This window comes from Cervus canadensis, chromosome 4, assembly GCF_019320065.1.
Source record: "Cervus canadensis isolate Bull #8, Minnesota chromosome 4, ASM1932006v1, whole genome shotgun sequence".
Taxonomy (NCBI): Eukaryota; Metazoa; Chordata; class Mammalia; order Artiodactyla; family Cervidae; genus Cervus; species Cervus canadensis.
The window spans coordinates 99,103,175-99,115,688 of NC_057389.1; the positions used below are offsets into that span (position 1 = coordinate 99,103,175).

A 12,514-nucleotide genomic window follows, 5' to 3' on the forward strand; every position below is an offset into this window, starting at 1 on the left:
ACCACCAATCAGAATCCAGAGAGAAGTTCTTCTGTGGGTGTGTCAAAATTGACAAGTTGATTCCAGGGGTCAAGTGGAATTCAAGCACTTGTAAAATGAGAGCACTTGATCTGCAAGATATCAAACATTATAAAATTACAGTAGTGAACAGCTGGGTTTCAGTGCAGGGGTAAATACAAAGAAATAGAATAGTGAGCTCTGACACAGCCCTGCATTTAACCAAACTCTCCCATCCCCTTTCTGTTTTCTAACTATGTAGTGCTACTGTGTGGTGTAGAAAAAGAGTAATTTTCTTCATAAACTGTGCTAATACCATATAACCATATATATATTTATATCTACTCCTCTATAATAAAAATTAACATCATACTCACAGCAGACATGGACACTAACTCAGGTGAGTTAGAGACTCCAGTATAAACGTTAAAACAAGCTCTTAGCAGCTAATATAGATTATTTAATGACCTGATGGTAATAAAAGATTTAAGCAGTATATAAATGTATTAATCACAAAGGATACATTTTTAAAATTAATTAATTTTAATTGGAGGATACTTACTTTACAATATTGTGGTGGTTTTGCCATGCATTGACATGAATCAACCATGGATGCACATGTGTCCCCCATCCTGAATCCCACTCCCACCTCCCTCCCCACCTCATCTCTCTGGGTTGTCCCAGAGCCACTGGCTTTGAGTGCCCTGCTTCATGCATCAAACTCGCATTGGCCATCTATTTTATCTATAGTAATATACATGTTTCAATGCTGTCCTCTCGAATCTTCCCACCCTCATCTTCTCCCACTGAGTCCAAAAGTCTTTTCTTTACATCTGTGTGTCTTTTGTTTCCTTGCATATAGGATCACCGCTACCATCTTTCTAAATTCCACATACATGCATCAATATACTATATTGGTGTTTCTCTTTCTGACTTACTTCCACTCTGTATAATGGGTTCCAGTTTCATCCACCTAATTAGAACTGACTCACATGCATTCCTTTTTATAGCTGAATAATATTCCATTTTGTATATGTACCACATCTTTCTTATCTATTCATCTGCCAGTGGAGATCTAGGTTGCTTCCATGTCCTCAATTCAGTTCAGTCACTCAGTTGTGTCCAACTCTTTGTGACCCCATGGACCGCAGCACAGCAGGCCTCCCTGTCCACCACCAACTCCCAGAGCTTGCTCAAACTTGTGTCCATCGAGTTGGTGATGCCATCCAACCATCTCATCCTCTGTCATCCCCTTCTCCTCCTGCCTTCAGTCTTTCCCAGCATCAGGGTCTTTCCCAATGAGTCAGTTCTTTGCATCAGGTGTCCTAGCTATTGTAAACAGTGCTGCGATGAACATTGGGGTACACATCTCTCTTTCAATTCTGGCTTCCTCAGTGTGTATGCCCAGCAGTGGGATTGGTGGGTCATATGGCAGTTCTGTTCCCAGTTTTTTAAGGAATCTTCACACTTTTCTCCATAGTGGCTGTACTAGTTTGCATTCCCACCAGCAGTGTAAGAGGGTCCCACAAAGGACAATTGACATACTTGCCTGTGTTAAAACTCAGACCTTTATGTCAACAGAAGACACATAAAAAGATAAAGAAGCAAGTGACAAAGATGCAGAAAATATTTACACACCCATAATTGTCAAAGTTCTATATATGAAGAGCTCCTGAAAATGAAAAAGGAAAAGACAGACAGTGCTACTGATAACTGGGTGAACATCTGGCAGTGATACTGCAGAAGGACAAACACCAAAAGCCAAAAAGATCAGAAATGGTGCTTCACTTTGCAAGTTGTTGAAAGTGAAGTGAAGTTGCTCAGTCGTGTCCGACTCTTTGCTACCCTGTGGAGTATAGCCCACACAGGCTCCTCTGTCCATGGGATTTTCCAGGCAAGAATATTGGCGTGGGTTGCCATTGCCCGTTAAGACTGTGCAAAAGAAAGCTCGGGAAGTACAACCATGCTCCCTACTGGCTTGCCGCCAGCTGACGACACGGAGAGCACGGAGCCTCAGGAACTCTCATGCACTGTGGGTGGGAGTGTTCTCTGTACAGTCAGGGGAGAAAGACGGCATCATCTAGGAAGGTTGAAGGGCACGTGCATCCTGATCCCACAGTTCCTTTCCTAGAGGAATATGTGTAGGGAAGAAATCTTTCCCAGAGTCCCCACTTGGAGCAGCATGCACAGAATGTATAGATCAATTGTGGGCACTTGTGGCCCAAGGCAGAGCCTGGAGCAGGGCCCAGCCCCCCTTTCTGTCTGCCCAGGCCTTCTTCCCATACTGCTGCATTCCCGGCTTAGATGCATCTCTGACCCTGTGCATCCTCCTTGTCTGCAGAGCCTGTGGTGGCGTTTGCCAAGGAGCAGTCAGTGCACACAGAGGTGCAGGCCAAGGCAGGAGCCCGCACCACGCTGAGCTGCGAGGTGGCCCAGGCCCAGACGGAGGTGACGTGGTACAAGGACGGCAAGAAGCTGAGTTCAAGCTCAAAAGTGCATGTGGAGGCCACGGGCTGCACCCGGCAGCTGGTGGTGCAGCAGGCGGGCAAGGCGGATGCCGGGGAGTACAGCTGCGAGGCCGGGGGCCAGAAGGTCTCCTTCCACCTGGACGTCACGGGTGGGTGCCAGGGCTGGGTGGAGGGCGTGAGCAGCCGACAAACGGGGGAATGAGCACGTCCCCAGCAGGGTGGGGGACGTGAGTGCGGCGGATGCTGGGCCTGGGGTCCTCTGCTGGGTTCTCCGTGGATGAAGTCAGCTCCAGGGCTCTGTCCCCTGGCAAGGCCCTTGAGTGGCAGGATGCCTGCCACAGCCCTGAGTCCAGGACACTCTTGACATCTGCTCCCCCAGATTCCCGCTTCTCCCCACCACATCCGTACCTTTCCCAGCATGAAACCTGCCACAGAGGCTTTCTCAGCCATCTGCAGGCTGCAAAAGTCTGTAGTCTGTTGAAATGACCGTTCTCTGTCTGTGGTCGGCAGGGGGCACTATTCCCATATTAAGTCTTCCTGGGCAGCTGTGGAGCCCTGCTCTGGGGAACTTCTGGCCTTGAACGCCCCTGCCTTCACTGGGTCTGGAGCCCCCTTCTCTGGGCTCGGGCCCCTGACAGTCCAGCTGTATTTAGGTCAGCCTGTTGTGTTGGCCTCTGTCCTGGGCCTGAGCCAAGCGGAGGTATTGCCTGCTTGCTCCTGTCCCTCTTGCTGCTGGTGACATCACTGGGTTTCCGAGTCCTGAGCTCACTGACCCTGTCTCTCTCCCCAGCCGTGGCCCTGGCATCTGATCCTGCAGCCAGGTGGCCCCTGGATCAGCCCCCCAGGGGCCCTCGTAGGCCCCCTCCCAGGCCCCCCTCTGCCCCCTTCTCTGCCCTGGCCTTTCCCTGGTGCCCAGCTGCTAGAGGCACTCAGGCTCTTTCACACCTCCCAGTCTTTGCCTGGTCTCTCCCCTCCCCACAGCAGGGTTCCTCTACTGAGCTTGTCCTCCCTGGCTGCCCTTCCAGCCGCGCTCCCTCCTGCTCTTCTGGAATTCTGGCCCAGCCCCAGGCTGCGTCAGGGCCATTATGTGCCCCGCTACCCCTGCCTTAGCTGCTCACGGGGCCCATCTCCCCTTGGGCTGGGGCAGCGATCCTGGACTCACAGCTCTTGCTGGGCAGAGCTTGTGGCCCCCAGGCCTGTGGTCCAAGGGGGCTCCTCCTCACTGCCCTGTGCTGCCCCGGGAGCCTGGATGGCGCCTGGCAGGCGGAGTGTGGCCCTGATGTGTTCCTCTCTGGCTTGCTCAGCAGAGGCCGCGGTGGAGAGGCGGACAGCCTAAGCAGTTTCATTTCAAGTCTTCTCCCACCACATGGCCTGGAGGGGGCTGGGATTCAGGCCAAGGATGAGAGGGTCCCCTGTCTAATGTTCCTTTGTTATCCCCCTGCCCAGAGCCAGAGTTTGAGCCCCCGGCCCCAGAGAAACCCAGACGCAGGGAACTGCTGGTGGTCAGGGAACACGAGGACATCGTCCTGACAGCCACTCTGGCCGCGCCCTCCGTGGCCACGGTGACCTGGTTCAAAGATGGTGTGGAGATTCGCCGCAGCAAGCGGCATGAGATGGCCAGCCTGGGGGACACCCACACCCTGACCATGCGTGGGGCGCAGACCCTGGACAGTGCTGTCTACAGCTGCCGCGTGGGCGCAGAGGGGCAGGACTTCCCGGTGCAGGTGGAAGGTGAGTGGCTCCATGGGGTGGTCCCCTGGGAACCCCTTGTTGGCAGCATCCTGGAGTGGAGACCGGGTGGGGCTCCGGGCGTGCAGCCAGGTGGCTCGGAGCCGGTCCCGCGGCCTGAACCCTGCCAGGCTGACGTCCCTTCCTCTCCCCTACCCTAGAGGTGGCTGCCAAGTTTTGCCGCCCCCTGGAGCCTGTGAGCGGGGATCTGGGCGGCACGGCGACGCTCGTCTGTGAGCTGAGCCCCGAGCAGGCGGAGGTGGTGTGGCGCCGCGGAAGCACGCAACTCCGGGCCGGCAAACGCTTCCAGATGGCGGCTGCGGGGCCGCGGCGCTCACTCACGGTGTCGGGCCTGCGGGCAGAGGATGCAGGGGAGTACGTGTGTGAGAGCCGCGACGACCACACCAGCGCCACGCTCACCGTTATCGGTATGCGCGTGCCAGGTCCATGGGCTGGGTCGCCGGGGAGGGTGGGTGGCTTGGCGGCGCATTCTTGGGAGGCTTCCTGGAAGACGTGTGCTTCCGCGGAGTCTGCAAGAGGGGGAGGCCCCGCCTATCCTATCTGTATCTCAAGTGGATCCCCTGTCCACAGTACCCCGCGTGGTCAAGTTCACGTCTGGGCTGAGCGCTGTGGTTGCGGAGGAGGGGGGCGAGGCCACTTTCCAGTGCGTGGTGACCCCCAGCGACGTGGCGGTCACATGGTTCCGAGATGGTGTCCAACTACAGTCCGGCGAGAAGTTTCTCATATCGCAGAAGGGTGCCAACCACAGCCTGACCATCTTAAGCCTGGCCCTGGAGGATGCCGGCCAAGTCACTGCGGAGGCTGAGGGCATCAAGTCCACGGCCGCCCTCCGGGTCCGAGGTGAGCTTGTGGGGCGGCAGGGAGGGCGCGGCAGCTTCTTGTACCAACTTCTCCTAGTGAGCTGGTTCCCAGGCGGCTGTGCTGACACACCCTGCTGCCGGCCTGGATCCAGCTGCTTGGGCTGGCTTCAGAGGCCGTGGGTTTGTCAGATGCAGTGTGGGGCCATGGGGCCAGGCACCTGCTCTGAAGGGGCGATGGTAAACTCTCTGTCTATGGGATTCTCCAGGCCAAAATACTGGAGTGAGCTGCCACGCTCTCCTCCAGCTGAAGTGCTGTTATCCACCCATAAAATCGTACTTGCGCACACGTACAGCTGGGCCCTGTGTATGGCCAAGGCCTCCCCTAGCTCGGAGTCAGAATGTGGTGGAGGGTAGCTCTCTGGCTGGGGGTCAGGGGCCAGGTCCCTCTGCCTTGCTCTTCTGAGAGGAAACAGGGGTTCTGGTGATCTCTTTCTTTCATGACTCCAGAGGCTCCGGTGTTGTTCAAAAAGAAGCTGGAGCCACAGACAGTGGAGGAGCGGAGCTCGGTGACCATGGAGGTGGAGCTGACGAGGCCGTGGCCGGAGGTCAAGTGGACACGCAATGCTGTAGCACTCGCGTCGGGCGAGAAAGTGGAGATCCACGCCGAGGGCGCAAGTCACCGTCTGGTCCTCCACGGCGTGGGTTTCGCTGACCGTGGCTTCTACGGCTGCGAGACACCAGACGATAAGACACAGGCCAAGCTGACTGTGGAAAGTGAGCAGCTAAGCGAGCTTGGTCTAGGGGTTGAGCATTGAGGAGGTAGCGAGGGTAGGAGGAGAGGGGATCTCCGTCTAGGGGCAGGGCCTTGGAACAGGGGGGAAAGGGAAGAACACCCTGTACTTGGCCGGGGCTGGGGAGGAGGGGAAGGGAGTGAAGCGGGGGAGGCCTCCCCCTCAGGGCACCGAGAGGCTCCCGGGGGAAGTGACGGGGGCTGGCCCAAGGGCCAGGGTCTTGCTGCAGTGGCTCATCCTCCCCTTCGTTTGTCCCGTAGTGCGCCAGGTCCAGCTCGTGCGGGGCCTGCAGGCCGTGGAGGCGCAGGAGCAGGGCACAGCCACCATGGAAGTAGAGCTGTCCCACGCGGACGTGGAGGGCAGCTGGACTCGAAACGGTCTTCGGCTGCAGCCGGGACCCAACTGCCAGCTGGCGGTGCACGGCCCTACACACACCCTCACGCTGTCACGGCTGCAGCGGCAGGACGGTGGCTTGGTGGCCTTCAGGGCGGAGGGCGTGCACACCTCTGCTCATCTGGTGGTCACTGGTGGGTGCTCACAGGTGGAGAGTGCCTGCCCCTGTCCCTACGGTGCCAGGGAGGCTGGTGGGGAATGGTAGGGGAGGGGACTCCTTCCTGAAACCAGCTGAGTGACTCCAGCCAGTTCAGACCCTGTCCCTGCACAGAGGCCCTGCTTCTCAGCACTTCCCTCCTGTCTTCTCAGAGCTGCCCGTGAAGTTCGTCCGCCCTCTGCAGGATGTGGTGGCCACAGAGAAGGAGAAGGTGGCCCTGGACTGTGAGCTCTCACGCCCCAACGTGGATGTGCGCTGGTTGAAGGTGCCTGCGGACTCCTCTGCTCCCCTCTTGCCTCTCACCAGGGATGGGCAAGTGTCAGACCACTCTGCTGGGCAGTGCCAGCCCTTGACCCGGCCTCATCCCTTCACAGGACAGTGTGGAGCTGCGGGCAAGCAAGACCATGGGCATGGTGGCCCAGGGGGCCTGCAGGAGTCTCGTCATTTACCGATGTGAGCTTGGAGACCAGGGCGTGTACGTGTGCGATGCCCATGATGCTCAGAGCTCGGCCTCCCTGAAGGTGCAAGGTGAGGGCTGGGCGGGTGGCTGCAAGGACCTCCTGGCCCCTACTGCGTCCCCCAGCAAGTGCTTGGCCCTCTGGTTCTGCCCTTGTGCCCAGCCTGTATCCCGTCAGCAAGCTGGGCCGGGGGTGGTGGTCAGATAGGAGGTCTGTGCCTCGGGGTGTAGCAGGGTCTGCTGTGTGCCCCAGGCCGGAACGTCCAGATCGTGAGGCCTCTGGAGGATGTGGAAGTGGTGGAGAAAGAGGGCGCCACCTTCTCCTGTGAGGTCTCCCACGATGAGGTGCCTGCGCAGTGGTTCTGGGAGGACAGTAAGCTCCGGCCCAGTGACAACGTGAGGATCCGCCAGGAAGGTGAGACGGGAGCAGTGGGGGGGCCAGCAGGGGTTCTCCCCACTTCCTGCCCCCAGGCCATCCCTCCCCGTCCCCGGGCCAGCCTGCCTTTTAGTGCTGAGTGGGCTTTGTCCCCAGGAAGGACATACATTCTCATCTATCGGAGGGTCCTGGTGGAAGATGCAGGGGAAATCAAGTTTATAGCGGGAAATGCAGAATCGCGAGCCCAGCTCCGAGTCAAAGGTAATGGGAGCCCCGGACAAGGCATGGGCTGGACAGGGTCTGTGTGAACAAGCACACATGCTGAGTCTTACGGGGCTGGAATGCCCGCTGTCTTTGTCCTGGGGTCCCTCCTGGAATGAGGTTAGAAATGACCCCGGAGGAGGGGAAGGGGTGTTCCCTCCTCAGCAGGAAGAAAGTGGAGTAGGGGAGGCAGTCTTGGGGTCTCCTTCTTTGTTTAAAATGTCATTACCAGTAAATTGTCCCTCCTGGGACCTCAGCAAATGCTGGAGAGAAAGGCCCCTGCAGGAGGTGAGCATAGCAGCCTTTTCTGGTGACCTTGGTGACAGTCGGGGTGATGGGGGGCAGGAGGGGGAAGGGGCCTGGGAGCAGGCTGGGGTAGGGGCCCGCGCTGCTGGGATATACATGGTGAGGACAGGGTGTAGTGGACCCAGGGGCGTGCCGGGTGAGAGCGAGGCCGTGTGGTGAGGGGATGGATGGGGTGTCGGGTGGGGCGGGCACGCACGTGCCGAGGGCCCACTGGACGGTAGCGGGTGTGGGGGTGTGCACTCTGTCCTCGTGGTCGGAGGTGAGCGGCGCGTCCCAGGCCAGCCTGAGGGTGAGACTCTGCCTCGCCGCCTGCTGGCTCTGGCGGGTGGGTCGCCTGGGCTCTTTTCGGCCTGAGCGTGGGGTCCCAGTTTGGCTGGTGGGAAGATGCACAGCCAGAGCACCGCGTCCTGGGGTTCAGGCTCGCTGTGCGCCCACTCTGACCCCGCGGGGTGGACCCCCAGAGTTGCCCGTGTCCATCCTTCGCCCACTGCGGGATAAGATTGCGATGGAGAAGCACCGCGGCGTGCTCGAATGCCAGATGTCCAGGGCCAGTGCCCAGGTGCGGTGGTTCAAGGGCGGCGTGGAGCTGCATCCCGGGGCCAAGTACGAGATGGTCAGCGACGGCCTCTACCGCAAGCTGGTCATCAACACCGTCCAGCCCGAGGACGAGGACACCTACACGTGCGATGCCGGCGACGTGAAGACCAGTGCACACTTCTTCGTAGAAGGTTTGGGCAGGGCCGGGTGGAAGCTGTTCCTTTTTTCCCCAGGAGAGGGTTTGTGGCCTGTGGCACTTGGAGGCTTGAGCTTCCCAGATGGCGCTAGTGGTAAAGAACCCACCTGCCAATGCAGGAGACGTAAGAGACCTGGGTTCGATCCCTGGGTGGGGAAGATCCCCCGGAGGAGGGCAGGGCAACCCACTCCAGTATTCCTGCCTGGAGAATCCCATCGATGGAGGAGCCTGGCGGGCTACAGTCCATAGGGTTGCACAGAGCTGGACACAGCTAAAGCGACTGAGCATCCAGCTCTGAGGAGGGCCTCGGGGTGCTCCTGGGAGGATGTGAGTGTGTCTGAGAGGGTTTGTTCCCAGGAGCAGACCCTGCAGAGGTGGGGGGTGCGGGGCGGCTCATGACCTTCCCATAGGACTGCCCCGCTGACTGGCCCTCATCCACAGAGCAGTCCATTGTGATCGTGCGGGGCCTGCAGGATGTGACGGTGATGGAGCCGGCGCCTGCCTGGTTCGAGTGTGAAACCTCCATCCCCTCGGTGCGGCCCCCCAAGTGGCTGCTGGGAAAGACGGTGCTGCAGGCGGGGGCTGACGTGGGGATAGAGCAGGAGGGCACGGTGCACCGGCTGACTCTGCGGCGCACCTACTCCACCATGACGGGACCGGTGCACTTCACCATCGGCAAGTCACGCTCCACCGCCTCCTTGGTGGTCTCCGGTGAGAGGGCCCTGCCCGACGGCTCGGCGGAGGGTGGACAGGGCCTGGGCGGGCAGGGCTTCCGGCCTCATGGTCTGGCCCACTTTATGCCTGCTTCCCTCTTTGCTCCGCCACAGACATTCCCGTGGTGCTCACACGGCCCCTGGAGCCCAAGGTGGGGCGGGAGATGCAGTCCGTCATCCTGTCCTGTGACTTCAAGCCTCCCCCCAAGGCTGTGCAGTGGTACAAGGAGGAGACACCCCTGGCACCGTCCAGCAAGTTCAAGATGAGGCTGGAGGGCCACATGGCAGAGCTGCGTGTCCTGCGGCTCACCCCTGAGGACGCCGGTGTCTACCGGTGCCAGGCTGGCAGTGCCCAGAGCAGCGCGGAGGTCACTGTGGAAGGTAGAGAGGGGACGTGGGCCCCAGAGGGTCTCTGGGAGGTCACTGTGGAAGGCAGAGAGGGGGCGTGGGCCCCAGAGGGTCTCTGGGAGGTCACTGTGGAAGGCAGAGAGGGGGCGTGGGCCCCAGAGGGTCTCTGGGAGGTCACTATGGAAGGCAGAAAGGGGGCGTGGGCCCCAAAGGGTCTCTGGGAGGTCACTGTGGAAGGCAGAGAGGGGGCATGGGCCCCAGAGGGTCTCTAGGAGGTCACTGTGGAAGGCAGAGGGGGCGTGGGCCCCAGAGGGTCTCTGGGAGGTCACTGTGGAAGGCAGAGAGGGGGCGTGGGCCCCAGAGGGTCTCTAAGAGGTCACTGTGGAAGGCAGAGAGGGGGCGTGGGCCCCAGAGGGTCTCTAGGAGGTCACTGTGGAAGGCAGAGAGAGAGGAGGTGTGGGCCCCAGAGGGTCTCTGGGAGGTCACTGTGGAAGGCAGAGAGGGGGCGTGGGCCCCGGAGGGTGTCTGGGAGGTCATTGTGGAAGGCAGAGAGAGAGGGGGCATGGGCCCCAGAGGGTCTCTGGGAGGTCACTGTGGAAGGTAGAGAGCGAGGGGGCGTGGACCCCAGAGGGTGTCTAGGAGGTCACTGTGGAAGGCAGAGAGACGTGGGGCATGGGCCCCAGAGGGTCTCTGGGAGGTCTCTGTGGAAAGTTGAGAAGGGGCGTGGGCCCCAGAGGGTCTCTGGGAGGTCACTGTGGAAGGTAGAGCAGGGCCATGGACCCCAGAGGGTCTCTAGAGGAGGCAGCGGCAGCGGTCAGGCTGAAGCTGCCTCATGCTCCCGGCAGAACGGAAGGTGACGGTGACACAGCCGCTGGAGGACGTGGAGGTGCTGGAGGAGGGCCGTGCCTGCTTCTCCTGCGAGCTGTCCCACGAGGATGAAGAAGTGGACTGGTTGCTCAATGGGACGCCGCTGTATAACGACAGCTTCCACGAGATCACCCACGAGGGCCGCCGCCACACGCTGGTGCTGAAGCGGGTCCGGCAGGCTGACAGGGGCACCGTGAGCATCTCCTCCCCCAAGGTTGCAGCCTCCGCCCACCTGGCGGTCAGAGGTGAGGTGGCTGTGTGTGGCCCGTGGGGACCCTTGGGACCCTTGCCCAGAGGGCCAGAGGTGGCAGGTGGTCCCCTGAGACGCCCACGCTCTTCCTGCAGGGAAGCCGGTGGTGTTCCTGAAGGCATTGGACGATGTGTCTGCAGAGGAGCGGGGCACACTGACCTTGCAGTGTGAGGTGTCTGATCAGCACGCCCACGTGGTGTGGCGTAAGGACGGCGTGGAGTTGGGCCCCAGTGACAAGTATGACTTCCTGCACACGGCGGGCACGCGAGGCCTCGTGGTGCACGGCCTGACTCGGGATGATGCCGGCCTATACACCTGCGACGTGGGCACTGATGAGACCCGTGCTCGTGTCAGCGTGCATGGTGCGTGCGGCGGCCAGCTGCAGATGGTGGGGTGTGGCTCCGGGGTCAGCGTGCGTGGTGCGTGCGGGGCCAGCTGCAGACGGTGGGGCGTGGCTCCGGGGTCAGCGTGCGTGGTGCGTGCGGCAGCCAGCTGCAGACGGTGGGGCGTGGCTCCGGGGTCAGCATGCGTGGTGCGTGCGGGGCCAGCTGCAGACGGTGGGGCGTGGCTCCGGGGTCAGCGTGCGTGGTGCGTGCGGCAGCCAGCTGCAGACGGTGGGGCGTGGCTCCGGGTTCTGGTTGCCACTCACAGCTGTCAGCCATCTGACTGCCAGGGTGTGGACAGCAGGAGGCCAAGAGGACACTTGCTGAGAGAGGCAGCAGGCCTCCTGGGAGTGGGGTTAGAGAAGGGGGTATGCATGTCATCCAGAGGTGTGCCCCCTCCTGGGGTCTGGCCTGAGGCTGCTATCAGCTTGGTGGCACCTGTCTCATGGGGCAGGCCTTCTTGGGCCCAGCCGGCATGACAGCTGTCTCCCGTGGCCTGCAGAGCTGCACGTGGGCATCACCAAGAGGCTGAAGACGGTGGAGGTGCTGGAGGGCGAGAGCTGCAGCTTCGAGTGCATCCTGTCCCATGAGGACACTGGCGGTGTGGCTGAGTGGACAGTGAGCGGGAGAACAGTGGGCAGCTCTGGCCGCTTCTGTGCCACGCGCCAGGGCCGCAAGTACACTCTAGCTGTCCGAGATGCCGTGCCAAGTGACGCTGGGGAGGTGGTCTTCTCTGTGCGGGGCCTCACCTCCAAGGCCTCACTCATCGTCAAAGGTGGGTGAATGCTGGCAGCGGGGACTGACTGGCTTGGGCAGGTCAAGGGGCTGTGTCCAGGGGCTGTTTTGGGAGCTCCTGAGCCTGGGCTTTCCCCAGGAAGCCTGGAGGCAGGGTCCTGGGCTTGGAAGCTGCAAGGATGTGTGTCTGTATGTCTAGGGACTGTCTCCCCAGCCCCTGCTGAGCACCTCGAGGTATCTGTTGGAGTACTGGGGTGTTCTGGTCATCCAGACGTGTGTGGACGACCAGGATTACCCTTTAGGATGAGGTTCTGGAGCCTTTGGGCAGGAGCAGGTTTTGTAATCCTCAGCCCGTGGTTCAACTGCTGTGGTAGCTCCCAGGGTGCATGGCTCATGTTGGTAGTGAAATTGCCATTGAAATTTATAAGCTGTTACTTCCAGCATAAATACTTGGTGCCAATGGGTAAAGCTCAGCCCATGGCCATGCTTGGAGTTCCAGAGCTTTGAACAGTGGTGAGAACCTAAGATTCTGTGGTCTAACAGCTCTCTTTCCCAGGGTCCTCCCCTATCATTCCAGAGCTCTGAGGTCCCTAGGCCTGAGGTTCCAGAGTTAGAAGTTTTAGAGTTGTAGGTTCTGTGGTCTCAGCCTCCAGAGCTTGAAAGCTCTTGAATGCTTGCCCTGTCTTAACCCCAGGCGTGGCTAGGGCCATGGTCATGGGTGGAGCTACGG

At 60.0% G+C, this 12,514-nt stretch overlaps 1 protein-coding gene across 2 annotated transcripts in view; it reads left to right on the forward strand.

The window, feature by feature from the left end:
• Positions 1–12,514, forward strand: part of OBSCN (obscurin, cytoskeletal calmodulin and titin-interacting RhoGEF) — a 170,682-nt gene that overhangs the window by 133,590 nt on the left and 24,578 nt on the right. The window contains exons 22-37 of one of the 2 annotated variants that reach the window (XM_043467097.1): positions 2,339–2,614; positions 3,912–4,196; positions 4,355–4,621; positions 4,785–5,054; positions 5,522–5,788; positions 6,066–6,332; positions 6,508–6,620; positions 6,730–6,883; positions 7,066–7,227; positions 7,345–7,449; positions 8,217–8,483; positions 8,930–9,199; positions 9,316–9,582; positions 10,395–10,661; positions 10,762–11,028; positions 11,552–11,824. In XM_043467097.1, the coding sequence (XP_043323032.1) occupies positions 2,339–2,614; positions 3,912–4,196; positions 4,355–4,621; positions 4,785–5,054; positions 5,522–5,788; positions 6,066–6,332; positions 6,508–6,620; positions 6,730–6,883; positions 7,066–7,227; positions 7,345–7,449; positions 8,217–8,483; positions 8,930–9,199; positions 9,316–9,582; positions 10,395–10,661; positions 10,762–11,028; positions 11,552–11,824 (3,777 nt within the window). The remainder of the gene's footprint in view (positions 1–2,338; positions 2,615–3,911; positions 4,197–4,354; positions 4,622–4,784; positions 5,055–5,521; positions 5,789–6,065; positions 6,333–6,507; positions 6,621–6,729; positions 6,884–7,065; positions 7,228–7,344; positions 7,450–8,216; positions 8,484–8,929; positions 9,200–9,315; positions 9,583–10,394; positions 10,662–10,761; positions 11,029–11,551; positions 11,825–12,514) is intronic. The other variant, XM_043467098.1, reaches the window with a different exon arrangement.